This window comes from Corylus avellana, chromosome 5 (genome assembly GCF_965113065.1).
Source record: "Corylus avellana chromosome 5, dhCorAvel1.hap1.2, whole genome shotgun sequence".
NCBI classification, from domain to species: domain Eukaryota; kingdom Viridiplantae; phylum Streptophyta; class Magnoliopsida; order Fagales; family Betulaceae; genus Corylus; species Corylus avellana.
This window is the reverse complement of record NC_142494.1, coordinates 18,127,102-18,142,833: the sequence shown is the minus strand read 5'-3', so window position 1 is coordinate 18,142,833 and position 15,732 is coordinate 18,127,102. Positions and strand designations below refer to the sequence as shown.

The 15,732-nt window shown below is 31.5% G+C and overlaps 1 protein-coding gene across 1 annotated transcript; it reads right to left on the bottom strand.

Annotated features, from left to right (window-relative positions):
* Positions 1–3,178: 3,178 nt before the first annotated feature.
* Positions 3,179–3,587, bottom strand: LOC148585878 (uncharacterized). Its single transcript, XM_088516965.1, has 2 exons — positions 3,424–3,587; positions 3,179–3,332 (listed from the first exon to the last, which is right to left on the bottom strand). Exons 1-2 carry the CDS (start codon positions 3,517–3,519, stop codon positions 3,225–3,227), a joined length of 204 nt encoding a protein of 67 aa, XP_088373091.1. The 5' UTR covers positions 3,520–3,587; the 3' UTR covers positions 3,179–3,224.
* Positions 3,588–15,732: the final 12,145 nt, after the last annotated feature.

Here is a 15,732-nt window from a genome sequence, read left to right as displayed (position 1 = left end):
TGTGATAAATAAGTTTTTGGAGTTAGCATAGCGTTTTTCAAAGAGCACTAGCAGCAGATGCCTTATATGCCATTATCTTCCTTATGTTTAGAAAAAATTTCAAAAAAATATAAAAACCTACTCACATCAAATTTTCTATATTTAACCAACCCCCAAGGGTTGCTGCAGTGTTTCTCAATGTGTGGAAAACCAAAAGTAGTTCCCTATACATTATTTTAATATAAACATTTCACTTTTCTCTCATCTTTCATCTTTTTGTCTTTAATTGGCGATTGTGTTGGAATTTTGTGAAAAATGTGAGGGTGGGTAGAGAATTTGTATTTTGTAAAAAAATAATATTTCAATGGTATAGGGAATGGTAATGGAAGTTATTGTGAAATATATTTTTATAAGGAGTAAAAAGAAGTTTTATACCCTAAATTTAGGAAAAATCAAAGGGGAGCTGCTACTAATGTTCTAAGTAGATAGAAATTTTGAATTTTTTATATTGAAATGTGAAAAAGTTTTGTTTGTAGTGGGTTTTTTGTTTAAATAATAATAAAAGTAATAAGAAGTTATTAATTTGATATAGGGCTGGCAATTTTAACACGATCCGTGAACCCGACACGAAAAAACAGATATTGGGTTTGGCCTTATCGGGTTCGGGTCTTAATCGGGTCTACCCGTTTAAGACCAGGTTAATTCGTGTCTGGCGGGTCTACCCGAAGGGTCTGGCGGATCGACCCGCCAGACACGGTTACTGTTCGGGTCTGCAAGTACCTATTAGACCCGGTTACTGTTCAGGTCTAGCAGGTATCTGTTAGACCCGGTTGCAGTCCGGGTCTGATGGATACCCACCAGACCCGATTAAAAAAAAAAAAGCGTCAAAAAATGATCATATTTGTAGTGTTTCATAATTCATATCTTTAATTACATGGGATGGATCATGGAACTTTCAAGACTTCAAGTGGACAAGTATTTTGTAATGAATTATGAATTTAATGTTGATGTAGTTTTGAGTTGTTTTGTTATTTTTTTTTAATTATTATTTTGTTTTTGTTAGCTTTTTTTTATTATCTTTTTCTTTATTGCTATGATGGAAATATTGACACATTTTACCCCTCAATCTCATTCATATTTTGATCATTTTGAAATAGAAATGTTAGTTTTGTCCCTATTTAGACTTTATGCTTTATGAGGTATCGATGAGGGCCAAGTGGCTTACTAGTAACCAAGCGTTCAAGCCAACCCCTCGAGTAGGTTCGACTTAATAGATTCTGAGGCCTAAGACAACAAATTTAGGTAGAGCCTTTGTTATATTTAAATATTTAATTAAATGATTTTAATTTAAAAACATTCTTCTTGCTTTTTGTCCTTAATTTTTTATTTTTTTCAAATGATTTGCAAAATTCATCTCTGGTATGAGATATTTAATTTCAACATATTACATATATCATATTTTGTGTTGAAATATACATAATTATTTTTTAGTGAAATGTAATTTGAGCAAAATTAAATTTCTTTATACTAAAAATTATTTTAATAAATGAACTTAGTCAATATGCTTGCTTGTTTTAAATTTAGGTGAAATCATGAGTTTAGTAATTTCTTTTGGAGTACAATTACAGTCACTTTCCTTCTTTTTTTCTTTTTTTTTTTTTTTCTTATCCTTTATTAAAGCCTTTAGTATCTTGGAACTCAATTTTTTGCATTGACAGTGTATTGATGTATTATTATTACAATTTTGAATTATTATTTTTTTTAGTTTAGGGTTTCAACGGGTCGGGTCGGGTCTACCCGATTAGACCCGGCTATTTTAAACGGATAAAACGGGTCGTGTTGGGTTACCTGACTATTTTCGTGTCATAATCATGTCAGACCCGATTACCCATTTAGCTAAACGGGTTGTGTCTGTGTATAGGCTAATCATGTAATGGGTACCCGCGAGTCGTAATCGGGTTCTGTCAGGTACCCATTAATGTTGGAAAGTGACAAAAAAAAAAAAAAAGAATTTGGCACGTCTTTTGCCAAACAATGCCTTATCCTTTGAGATTGTTGTTCCAAAAATTACCGATCATAGAACTTCTGGGCACCTGTGTTCTTGCCTCCTGGCAAGCCCCAAAAGGTCAAAAGGGTGGCATCTTTTATTGGATAAATAGGGCCGGTTCAAGCCCTAGGCAAGTTAGACCCTCGCCTAGGGCCCCCAATTTAATAAGGCCCAAAAAAAAAATTTTGGACAAAAAATATTTAAGGCCCAATTTTTATTTTTATTTTTTTTCATAAAAACTTAAAGCCTCTAATCATGATAAGTAATATAAATAAGGCCTCAATTTAAAAGGGCCAAAAAAAATAATAATAAAATAAAATAAATTTAAGGCCCAATTTTTTTTTTAATAAGACCCAAAAAATTTTTTTGTCAAAATTAAGGCTTCAATTTAATAAGGCCCCAATTAATAAGTCCATTATAAATTCTAGAAATAATTCAAGAAAAAAAAGAAAAAAAGATGATTTATTAATTATTATAAATGATGAGAATTTGGTGAGAAATTCTCATCATTACAAATAAAATATTATTGATTTATTTCCTATTTTATTATCTAGGGATAGGAAACGGTCAAAAACATAAACTCCATAGAATATAATGCTGGCTACCATGGGCATTTTAAATACTATCCTTTGTCTGTCTGCCTCTCCACTTTCTAATCATAGAAATTGCCCCAATTGACATATTAAATTATATAAAAAGACTTAATTCTTTTCCAAATGCATGTATCGTTTATAGAATTTTATTGACAATATATGTTACAGTTGTTTCTGCAAAAAGAAATTTTTCAAAATTAAAATTGATAAAATCCTATTTAGGATCAACAATGTCACAAGAGAGATTAAATGGATTAATTATATTATCAATTGAAAAAAAAAAATGTTAAAAAATTTTGAATATAAAAAACTTTATTAGTAATTTTGTATCTCAAAAAGCGAGAAGAATGATTTTTAAATAAAAATATAAAATTAATATATATATATATATATATATATATATATTACTTAAAAAAACAAAGGCACAATTTCAAAGTTTCGCACAAGCCTCAAAATACATTGAGCGGCCCTGGATAAATATAACGATTGTTATCTCCTTTCTACAAACAAAAGCTACTAGCATACAGAACATATATGTCCACATATTTTCTATCAAATGTAGAGCACAAGAAAAGGAAATACTCATTTAGGATTGCTTTCTTTGTTCAACTTTTGGATTCTTTCTCCGCTTTTCTTCTTGCCCGCTTCTCCCTTGGGCTTACATACTTGAATCCTCCATTTTCCTCTGAATCTTCTAAATCTTTAAAAGATTTCTGCACATCCAAAAGCAACAAGAGAGATCTGAGAGGAGAGAGGAGTACTGGGGGGTGGGTTGGGGGGTGGGCGTGGGGTGTAGAAAGGTACCTCTCGAAGCTCAGAAAAGCTTACAACATAGAAGGTAGCAGCTGCAGCTGCTACAATTCCTAGTATGGGTAAGGCCATTTGTTGTATCCCATCCATTTCTCTATTCCTTCTGCCTTTCCCACGGAAGTATATGGCCTTTGCTCGCAGTTTCCTTTTAGAATGATAAGGCTTATAATTTATCACAAACGCTGGGGCCAGGGGATAATGCTTTTCTTTTTTTTTTCTTTTTTTTCTTTTTTGGACTTCCTTTGACACTAAGCAATATTATCAAGCTAATGGGCCAGGGTTGGATCATTTCAAGGTCGGCCCAACTCAGCCTTTTATATGTATGTGGTTATATTTGAGATTACGATTTCAAAAAATGCTATTTAAAAATAATGATTTTAAAATATGAGATTTGAAAATGTGATTTTTAAAAATGCAATTGAGCTCCATTTGTTTCGACATAAAATGCTTTCCGTCGGAAAATATTTCCTGAAAATGATTTCCTGAAACATATTTTACGGTGTTTGGCGCGTATGGAAAATCACAATTTTTTTATATATATTTTTTTCGTTAAATCATATTAAACTCTAAATTACAAAATTGTCCCGATTAAGTCTTAGAGGTGTCCAAACTGAATCTCGCAAGGATTCCACTATGACTTGCCTAGACCCTATCGGGACCCGCCCATGACCCGAGAGGGACATTTTCGCAATTTAGAGTTTAATATGATTTTTCGTATACACCAAACACAGGAAAATATTTTTTGCTGAACAACATTTTCCGACATTGGATACCCCGCCTGATTTTCCGTACATGCCAAATACCGGAAAATATTTTCTAAGAAATCATTTTTTAGGAAAATATTTTTCGTCGAAAATATTTTCTGACGTCGGGTCCCAGCGAGGTCCTAATCAAGTCCCAACATGATCCCGGGCGAGTTTTGGACAAGCCCCGGGCGGGTCCTAGCTAGGTTCGGCATGTCTGATTGAATCCCAGGTGGGTCCTGGTCAAGTCCAGGTGACCTCCGAATCAAGTCCCGGCAGGGTCCCAGGCAGGTTCAATTGGGTCCCAGTCAAATCCCGACGGGGTCCTAATAAAGTACTGGACGAGTCCCGGTGGGGTCCTGCACAGGTCCTAGGCGAGTCCCGGCAAGGCCCTGTGCAATTCCGAGTAGATCCCAGCAAGGTCTCGGGCTAGTCCCAACGGAGTCTCGGGCAGGTCTGATCGGGCCTCATGCAACTCCCGATCAAGTCTCAGCAGGTCTTGGCAAGATCCATCGATTTGAGAATAAGATGTTCAAATTCGGAAAATGATTTACAGTTTTCAAAAATGAAAACCATTTTCCGAAAATTAAAAAAAGAATTTTCGGTCAAAGGGAAAGTATTTTTCATTGACTATTATTTTACGTCGCACCAAGCACCCGAAAATATAGAAAACGTTTTTTGAAAATCATTTTAAAGTAAAACAAACGGAGCATAAGTGTTTTGCAAAATCGCAATTTGACTTTTAAAATCACAATTTAATTTTTAAAATTCTACATTAAAAATAAATAAATAATAAAAAATAAAACCTCATTACCTGCGATCCGAAAACCCAAAAAAATTATATTTTCAAGTCACAATTTTTAAAAATACAATCACAAACAATGTATTTTCTATGATTTAGTTTAACATCACATTTTTATCGATGAAATCACAGCGCTAGTTGAGGCACCCTAAATCATTATATAAGACCTGTGAGACCTATCCATAGTGAGCAAAGCTCAACCATTGTAGTTGGTTGAGGCCAGGGTCCTACACACGGAACATGGTGAGGCGATTGTCATTTCTAGACGTACCTCAACTACTCCTTTTAAAATTAGAGTGCTTTTTGGTTTCATTTTAAAATAAAATCCCAGAAAGTATTCTGTTTAGAAGTGTAACAGTATTTTCAACAGCTTAGCTTAGTTAAAAGACTAATATTAGTTATATTTAGTTATTATTATTCCTTTTTTAGTTTCAATAGAGTAGCTTGCTTTTAGTTAAAATAGTTATATTGCTACAGTGAATAGCAATTTGAAGCTATTCACTATAGTACATTAGATGAATAAAATATTGTTTATTTTTCTTTTATTTATTATTTCTTTATTTGACCTCTTTTCACCTAACATTTTTTATTTCTTCTGAACACGTCTTCACATCTGCTGCGTCTCTCTCTCAAACACAAAATTGCTTCACACAAAATTTATCTCTCTCGCTCACAAAATTTCTTCACATGGTTGGATGAAAAAATTGAATGCAAAAAAAATTTATTTCATGGAAATACAAGGATGGAAACAAATCAATTGAAGTTAGATGAAAAAATTTAATGCAAAAAAAATTTTATTGCATGGAAACACACGGATAGAAACAAATCAATTGCAATTGGATGAAAAAATTTATTTATGTTATTGATTTTAAGAATTAGTACCTGCATGTGTGATGAATGTTCCTCATACATGTTTATTTTTGTTTTTATGAATGATTTTTATACATGTGTTTGTTTTTCCCTTTAATTAAGTGTTGACAATAATATAATAAAAAAAGAATGAGAAATAATATTTTAAAGTAAGTAGAGAATGAAATAGAGAATCTATTAGAGTGTGTAGTTAAAAAATAATAGCTAAAGTAAAAATTGCACTTTTTCACTAAGTAAAATACCTAATTTTAAAAATTAATGGTTTAAACACGTGAAATACTCTATGATTCCAAATTGTAGGCAAGAAAGTGAGTTTTTTAAAAATGCATAATTTTAAATGTTAAAGTGCGATTTTAAATGTCAACCCATAATTTTATCAAACACTTAAAGAACATATGTATGTGTAAATACACAAAATAGGTGAATCCATTATTGGGTCAAGCGAGCTATTTAAAGTCCATTGAGCTAAAACCGGGATGAGGTAAAAGGCAAACCTCGATAACTGAGTAAATAATGGAATAACAATAAATGACGCTTAAAATATTAAATAAAATATGTGATAGATGACATTTGTCACTTATTGAAGTGACAAATATGTTAAAGTCCATTGAGCTAAAACCGGGATGAGGTAAAAGGCAAACCTCGATAACTGAGTAAATAATGGAATAACAATAAATGACGCTTAAAATATTAAATAAAATATGTGAGAGATGACATTTGTTACTTATTGAAGTGGGTTGAAGGAAATTTTTTCCAAACCAACTTAAAGGAAATTTGTGTTCGATTGAGTGGCTGTCATGTTGTTCTAAACCAAGTCCATAAATTTCTTGGCCTTTGCCACCTTTACCAATTTAAGAAAAAAGTGATCGTTAAACTCTTTATTGAACAGCTCCCAAGTAATGGCACTTTCGCCATTAAAAAAGAAGCGTATTTTAGTATTTTTAGTTTAATTCTGGTAATAGTATATGGATTGTCGCCAAGGACTAAGAATAATTAATTCATTTCACCCATTTTTATTTTTAGCAATAACTATCTATTTTTCCAATGGACTAATCATTCTGCATTCTAAATGAAATCTTAAGGTAATACAATCTTCATTTATGATTAGAATTTATATCCTTATCATATAGTTTAACGATCGTATTCCATCTAATTCATACATGAGTTTGAACAAATATCATACCCTTAAAAGAAGCAACAAAGCAAAAATTTAATGATTTCATTGATTATTTTTATTATTAGGATATATATCATTATCATATATAGTTTAACGATCGATCTTATTCCATGTGATTCGAACATGAGCTCATGAACAAATATTAGACCCTTAAAAGAAGCAACAAAGCAAAAATTTAATGATTTCATTTATTATTGTGAATTGAAACAAAAAAAGTAGTCAACTGTTGAATTATTAATTTGGAGACGCCAATTTGGTCCCAATAAATATAGAGCATTTTCCGATGAATTGACCAGTGACTAGAGATGTTTGAATTCCTTTAAAGACTAAAACAAATACGAAAATGTAGTCTGGCCGGCGATGATTTTGGTCAGGGGTCTTCTCGAATCCCTTCATTCAAAAAGGGAGAGAGGAAAAAAAATAAATAAATAAAATTTCTCTTTATTCCCCTCTAATCTTCGTATTTATGTTTTGTCACTTTAGTTAAAGGTTTTTCTTTTTTCTAACACCCTGACGTTAAATTAGTTGCAAATGTTTATTTATACAGGGGTGGCTGGGCAGGCCACCCTAGCCCTAGGGGTAGTAGGCTGCTACCCCTAGGTCTAGGAGTCTCAACGTGGGTCATTTGTTTTTTATAAGATTTAATTTTAAAAAAATTATTATTTTAATGTAATAAGGCAAAAATATACTAACAAATGAATTATTGTATATTTTCAAAAAGCTTAGGCCAAAAAAAAAAAAAAAAAAAATTGAGGTGTCATTTTATTTTGGTATCTTGCCTGAAGAATTTATCTAAAAAACTACCTTTTTCTGAGTGAACATTATTACCTCCTCTTACATAAGAAGAATCCAATCATCCATTTGTGTATACATACACTATATTGTTGTAATATGAGTGTTACAAACAATTGTTTTTCTTTTCTTTCTTTTATTTATTTAATATCCAGCAAGTGGTTTTCTAGAAATAATTTTGTGACCATTTGGTCATTAAGGAGCATTTAATTTTTCATAGGTTTTTTACTATGAGTCATTAAGCCTATTGATTTTTCTTTTACCGTTTATGACCGTTGGTTATTAATATGTTTTATGGCCTTTTGATTCTTCAATTGCTATGAATATTTGGTCATTACTTTTGTTTTGTTATTTATGACATTTGGAAGAATCAACAGCCCAACACGTTATATATATATCACCAAAAAGAGTTTTTGATATATATATTAACTCCTTTGGGCTTTGGTTAAAAATGCTTTTGTTATTTTTACCACATTCTATTTTCGTGTAGTTGGCGGGTTATTTTTGATTCTCCATTAGCAACTATTTTTTGGAGTTGTATTTTATCATTTACTTTGAGGAAAAATGGTTGTTCTATTACTCTTCGTTATTGGAAGTGCGTCCTTAACGAAAGTAGACGCTATAGTCTAATCCTGGGAGGTTGCGTGTCAAATGATCGGATCGCACCGAGTTATATACTCCGGGAGGCACGAATCAACCTTAAGGACAACACTCTTGCGTGATTTTATAACATTGTGAGATCTTTTCATACTCTACTTTTCATCTCTTGTATTTTATTTATTTTATTATTAATTTTCATATTGTAATTATTTTATATCAATGAGAATTTGTGCACCATCCAAAATTATTTCCAATAATTTTAAAGGTTAATTATGATGGTTGCACAAAGATTTTATTAAAATCATAACAATAGTATTTAAACTTATGAAAAGTCAAATACTAGAAGAGTTTGTAGTATGCAATTCGCATATGAGAAAGATGAAATCAAATCTTGAGTGGAAAGATTTTGTTGTAAAAAAATATATGATAATTGATTCATTTATCAGAAGAAGAATTTAATTTCATGTGTAGGTATTGAAAGTGAAAATATTTTGATTGAAAGAGTTTCAATTATTTGAACTCAAATTTGTTGATTATCAAATAATTTTTATTGTTGGGTTATGAATCTTGTAACAAAAAGAGTTAAGCTTTTTATGGATTTTTAGAACTTAGCAATTTCTATGGTAATGTGTTGAGTTTATTAGAGAACATCCATGATGATTAATAAAAACAAAAGAGAGTGGTTACTCATGTTGTGGTGAAGAAAATACATAGACGTTGCTAATTGTGTGGGGAGAATACCACTTTGCCAAAGATTCTTGCAGGTAAGCACTGATAGGAAAAAGAGATGTGCGCATATTGAGTCGATTGGTTCACACGACATCCAGTTGGTTGTGGAAGTGACAGCCTATTTTGGAAGATCTTGGAGTAAAACTGTTGGCTCCGTTGTGAGTACTTATACTCTGATTTATAGGTCTTAATTTTTTTTCAAGACATGATATACAATTTCATTTATTAGAAGAGAAAAAAAAAAAAATATCAAGTGATGAAGGTGCTCCTTGATTGAATTGAAATTTATATTACATCAAAATTGTAATTTAATAAGTGATAGTCCTTTGTTGATTATTTTATTTCAAAATTGAAATAGCATCTAGCATTTTTATTAGCAATGGCATGCTAGATTAGCATAAATACTTTAAAAGTATTTGATAATTCTTCATATATATCATTCAACTTTTAAATTTCTCTGACATGATGGTTCAAAATAAAATATATGTGATTATTGATGTTCATATTAAGGTTCATTTGATATATGACAAGTTTATCATCTCAAAAGAATGATATTAATGGCGTATTTATGAAAATGAGCCAATAATAATTAATTGTTATATGGTTGAGCTTGATACTTTGCATATTTATTGAAGCTTTAGTTAAAAAGATTTTATTTTAATATCTTGATAAAACTTGTGATATGCAACTCCTATATATAAGAACGATGCATGTTGAAAAATCACAAGTCGTGATTAGTATTTGTTTTTAACAAATCGATGCTTCAGAAAACTGTCAACTGAGAGAAAAGAAATAAGAGAAAATGACATATCATATTTAGAGAAATATGAGCCCATGGAAGTAATTTCTTAAAGCACTTGTGTGCTATTATTGGAAATATATCTTATTGTGATTAATTGGTCTATTCCATTAATGTTTGGCATGATAGATTTATATATGTAAATCTCGACTACCTCAAGAAAATGAAAAGAACCCAAATTCTAAAAGAGTAGTCGAAATTAGAACATTGGAATAAAAGATGAATGCTATAACTGTCAATCATTGACAGTGTATTGATGTATTATTATTACAATTTTGAATTTTGATTATCATATATTGAATGAGAATGAGAGAAAAGAAAAAGGGAGAGACGAACAATGCAAAAATGCTATTTAAAAAATGCTATTTAAAAATAATAATTTTAAAATATGAGATTTGAAAATGTGATTTTTAAAAATGCAATTGAGCTCCATTTGTTTCGACATAAAATGCTTTCCGTCGGAAAATATTTCCTGAAAATGATTTCCTGAAACATATTTTAATATTTGACATGATATTAGCATGTATCAATTTTTAGACTATCCACCAAAGTGTGGGGGGAAGCCATTATTTTGTTTGTCACATTCATAAGCATTGTTTGGAATACCTCGAAGTGTGGGGGTATTTGGCAAATGTTATGTTACTCAAACTTAACATGAGGAAATTTGGTTTTAAAACCTATGATTATGATTTTATTGGTTTTGCATGTAATAGTTCATGCTATAGATTCCTAATTATCAAAAGTGATGTTTTAGATTACAATACTATTATTGAATCTAAAAATGTTATTTTCTTTGAGCATGTGTTTCATTTGAAAAATAAGGAAAAATTATTTCATGATTTTTCTATTGCTTCTAATAAAATTGCTAATGATATGTAAGAATTGAGAAGAAGCAAGCGGGCTACAAAGGAAGGAATCTCGGTAATGATTTTATTGTTTATATTGTTGATGATGATCCAACATATTATGATGAAGCAATTAAATCTTTTATTGATGCAATTTTTGGTTAGAAGCTATAAATAATGATTTTGAATAAATTATGTCTAACATTGCTTGGGAACTCATTGAGTTATTCCTAAGACCAATTTTTTTTGGTTATAAATAGCTGTTTAAGAAAGAAGCTTAAACTGGATGATACAATAGATAAATACATGGTAGACTTATTTGCTAAAAAGCTACAAGTAAATGCAAAATATTGATTATTTGATACTTATTTTTCGGTTACTAAAATTGCATCTATTTGAATGCTATTTGCCATTGTTTATATTTATAAACTCGTTGTACATCAAATGGATGTCAAAGTTATTTTTCTAAACAATGAAGAGATTTATATGGAGCAGCCCGAGGGACTAGTAATCCCCGGTCAAGAAGATAAAGTGTGCAAACTGGTGAAATCCTTGTATGAATTAAAGCAAGCTCCTAAACAATGGCGTTTGACAATGTGATATTGTCTAATTTATATTTGATTAATTGTGCAAGTAAATGCATAGCAACTTTTACAATAATGAATGTGTCATTATTTGTTTATACATATATTGAAGACTTGCTTAATTTTTTTTTTTTTAACTAGCATTGATGCTGTGAATGAAACTAAAATATTTTTTACATCAAATTTTGATATGTAAGACATAGGTAAAGCTAATGTCAAATTGGATATTAAAGTTATTATGGATAATGATTGCATTATTTTATCTCATACATATTATGTTGAAAAGATGCTTAAAAGATTTGAGCATTTTTATTATCCACCCATGTCTACACCATATGATTCAAAAATACATTTCGTTAAGAATCATGGTGATCATGGTGTTTTGCAAGAAAAATACACACAAATCATTGGTAGCTTGATGTTTTGACAAACTGTATGTATTTTCAACAGATTGAGTAGATATAGTCATAATCATGGTATTGAGCATTGTGATGCTATCTCTAAATTGTTGAGATTCTTAAAGGACACATTTAATTTTTGTTTGTCATATTGTGATTATCCTGCTATATCGAAAGGATATTGTAATGCTAACTGCATTTTTGATTCAGATGAGCAAAGCCTACTAATGGCTATTATATGTTTACTCCGGCTGGAGGAGTTATCTCTTAAAAGTCCTCAAAAAGACTTGCATAGCAAGGTTTACTATAGAGTTAGAGTTAATTGCCTTAGAGAGGGCATGAACTGAAGATGAATGGCTAAAGAACCTATTGATAAATTAATTTGCCTTTATATGCTAATTCAGTTCCATCTGTGTTTTCATTGTGATTGACAAGCTGCCATAGCTTGAGCAAAGAGCAAAGAATTTATAATGAGAAAGTACAAAATATTGTAAGGCAGCTTATTGAGATCGGTATACGTCCATGAACTTTGTGAGGTCATAAAAGAATTCTGCACATGTTAAAAAAAAAAAAAAGAATTCTGCAGATTCTTTGACCAAGCCACTAGCAAGAAGGCTAGTGAGAGAAGCATCGAGGAGGATAGGACTGATACCCAAATTATGACACTGTGATTGATACCCAACCTCTATGATTGGAGATCCCATGAATGAGGTTTAATGGGAAACAAAGTCACAAGTGAAATGACGTATGGTACTGTTAATTTATGTTTATTAATTATCTTGTTGATAAGATTAGTGATGAGTCCATCTCTATGGTGTAAGACAGTACAAAATGCAGAGTGATTAAGAATGATCTTAAAGCTCTTAATGGATCCATAGTCTCTACCTGTTGGGATGATGTGTTCCCTGCACACACTCTTGATGGATACCACCTATATGAGTGTGGAGGTTCTATCTCCTATAAGACTTGGGTAGGTCTCTAGAGCGTTCATAAAAGCCATTTTATAATATAACAACAAAAGATGCAGAGTAAGTGAAGATGAGTTTAAAACTCTTAATGGGTCTATGGTCCCTACTTGTTAGGATGAGATGTTATCTGCACACATTCTTGATAGACACCACCTATGTGAGTATGGAGGTGGTTCCACCTCCTATGAGACTTTGGCAAGTCTTTAGAGCATTCATGAAACCTAGAGGCGCGTGGCCTGTATAAGGCGCCAACCTGCTATAGAATGAACCAATTTTCTTGATTTGATTTTTTTTGTTTGGAGAAAGTTATGTGGGTGATATGTTTGGGCAACTTATGAATTTGGTTAAAAGAGTCTAACTCTACCACGATTCATTAAGTTCCTACATATTTATCCTAGGTGCAATTAAAACTTTCGGATACCACATCGATACATGTAACATCCCCAGCCTGTTAAGGCTGAGTTTGCCACTTTTATTTTTTTTACAACAAAAATTTTTGCAAAGATCTATAAGGTTTATCAGAGTACTTAATTTTAAAGGATATGATAAATGTATAAAACATTCTTCAAGAGATTTTATCACAAGCAAAATTAGAAAACATTAAACTTTAGTTGCGGAATATCATATTATTACAATAACTGATATGAAAAAACTTTGAAAATTAATAATTATTCCCGTCCCCAGTCCGGCCTCCTATTCCAGCATCTTTTCTACCTGAAAACAAGAAATAAAACTGAATGAGCCCAAAGGGGCCCAGCAAATAAAATCCACAACCATAAATAGTTTTACTCCTTGTTCTCAGTTTTGAAAATCGTTTTCACAAATAAATATGCATCCAGCCATAATAATACATATATGTACGGTTGCATCTCCCGTAGCATATACATACTATTACATCTAGTAATAAATCATCGTCATAAATCATCGTCATAATGCATCATTATAAATCATCATTGTAAATCATCATAGTATATCATCGTTATAAATCATCATTGTAAATCATCATAGTATATCATTTTTGAAATCATATCATCATTTTCTCATATTAGGGCCCATGTACATTGTTACCCCTGTGTACGAGGGTTGTAGGTCCTTGTGACCATGGCACTGAACTGTGGCCTCAGCCATGTCCGGCCGTCAATTAACTTTTTCTTGGTGCACTCAATGGTCATGTTGATGAAATTCCACCTTCTGGCATAGCCTCCTTCAGTGGTTTCGCCTCCATCCGAGTATCGGTACCGAACTCCTCTCATCCTTACTTATCTTGGGGCAAAAAATACTCTCCTTCATACATGTGCCCTCATTTCATAAATATTTAACTCATTTCTTGTACTTTTCTTTGTACTTCTTTTGATGCATCTTAGGGCAACATGTAGGAGGGTTTTTCATCATTCTTCTTTCTTATAATCATCATCATTTCTTAAAATGGAAACTTTTCCAAATATAAACTTGTTGTACTTAGAAAGCGTTTAAAGAAATAGAAACTTTCTAAATAATTCTTTTAGAAAACCTTCATGCATGCAACATATCTCCATGACAGGTAAATAAAATAATCATTTACAGTTTGATACAAGAATGAATAAATAGCATGACATGAAGTAATTTTAGAAGGGGTAGTGAATTTACTTACCTCTAGACTGAAGCTAAAAGTGGTCTGAAGGAATCTAGTTGCTCCAATCTGACTAACACCACTAGTATATCTTTTAAAACTAATTTCTAAAGTCTGCTATCTCTTGTGTTCTTTCTTTCTTGTAGCGCTTTGTCTCGCACTTTCTCTCTCTGTTTTGAGTAAACACTCTTAAAAAGAAGAAAGACCGAGTAAAAAGCGGAAGAAGGAAGAATATGTGCAAGAGATGGGAGAGGAGTAGTGAAATTGTGAAGGGAAAGAGCTCTATTTATAGGAGAAAACCAAATACTATTCTACCTTCAATTTACTATTATACCCTCATTTTACTATTCCACCTACCCACTTAGTATATCTACAATTGACTATTCCACATTCTTATTTACAATTCTACCCTCCTTATACCTACTATTGACTATTTTACCCTCTTATTTAAAATTATACCCTCCTTATACCTACCATTGACTATTTTACCTTCTTATTTAAAATTCTACCCTCCTTATACCTACTATTGGGTATTCTACCTTTACTATTCTACCTACCCATATAATTCTTCCTACCATTTACTATCCTATTATTTCACCAATTACCATTCTCTAATTACCACTCTCTGTAACATCATAAATTTTTCAATAATTAAAATCCTTGGCTACAATGGATATATATATATATATATTTTTTTTTTGACATGTCCACACAAGGGAAGGGGGAGGGGGGATTCGAACTAGTGACCTCCGCTTCATTAGGCGTGGTCCACTGCCGATTGAGCTACCCCTTGGGGACGGCTACAATGGATATTAAAATAACATCATTATCGAAATAATCTATTTAAATAACTTTAAAAATTCTGGGGCGCTACAATACATGCTTTAAATCTCCTTCTATTTTAATGTTTGTAACATGTGAGGGATTGTTATAATATGTGTTACAAACAATTGTTTTTCTTTTCTTTCTTTTCAAACCCTTTTATTATTTATTTAATATCCAGCAAGTAGTTTTCTAGAAATAATTTTGTGACCGTTTGGTCATTAAGGAGCATTTAATTTTTCATACGTTTTTTACCCTGAGTCATTAAACCTATTGATTTTTCTTTTACCGTTTATGACCGTTGGATGTTAATATGTTTTATGGCCTTTTGATTCTTCAATTGCTATGAATATTTGGTCATTACTTTTGTTATGTTATTTATAACATTTGGGAGAATCAACAGGCCAACACGTTATATATATATATATCACCAAAAAAGAGTTTTTGATATATATATTAACTCCTTTGGGCTTTAGTTAAAAATGCTTTTGTTATTTTTACCACATTCTATTTTGTGTAGTTGGCGGGTTATTTTTCATTACCCACTAGCAACTATTTTTTGGTG

Coding starts and splice junctions, on each gene's coding strand:
- LOC148585878 (XM_088516965.1), bottom strand. CDS start 3,519: ATGGATGGGATACAACAAATGGCCTTACCCATACTAGGAATTGTAGCA. Junction 3,333..3,423: donor GCTTTTCTGAGCTTCGAGAG/GTACCTTTCTAC, acceptor TTGGATGTGCAG/AAATCTTTTAAAGATTTAGA.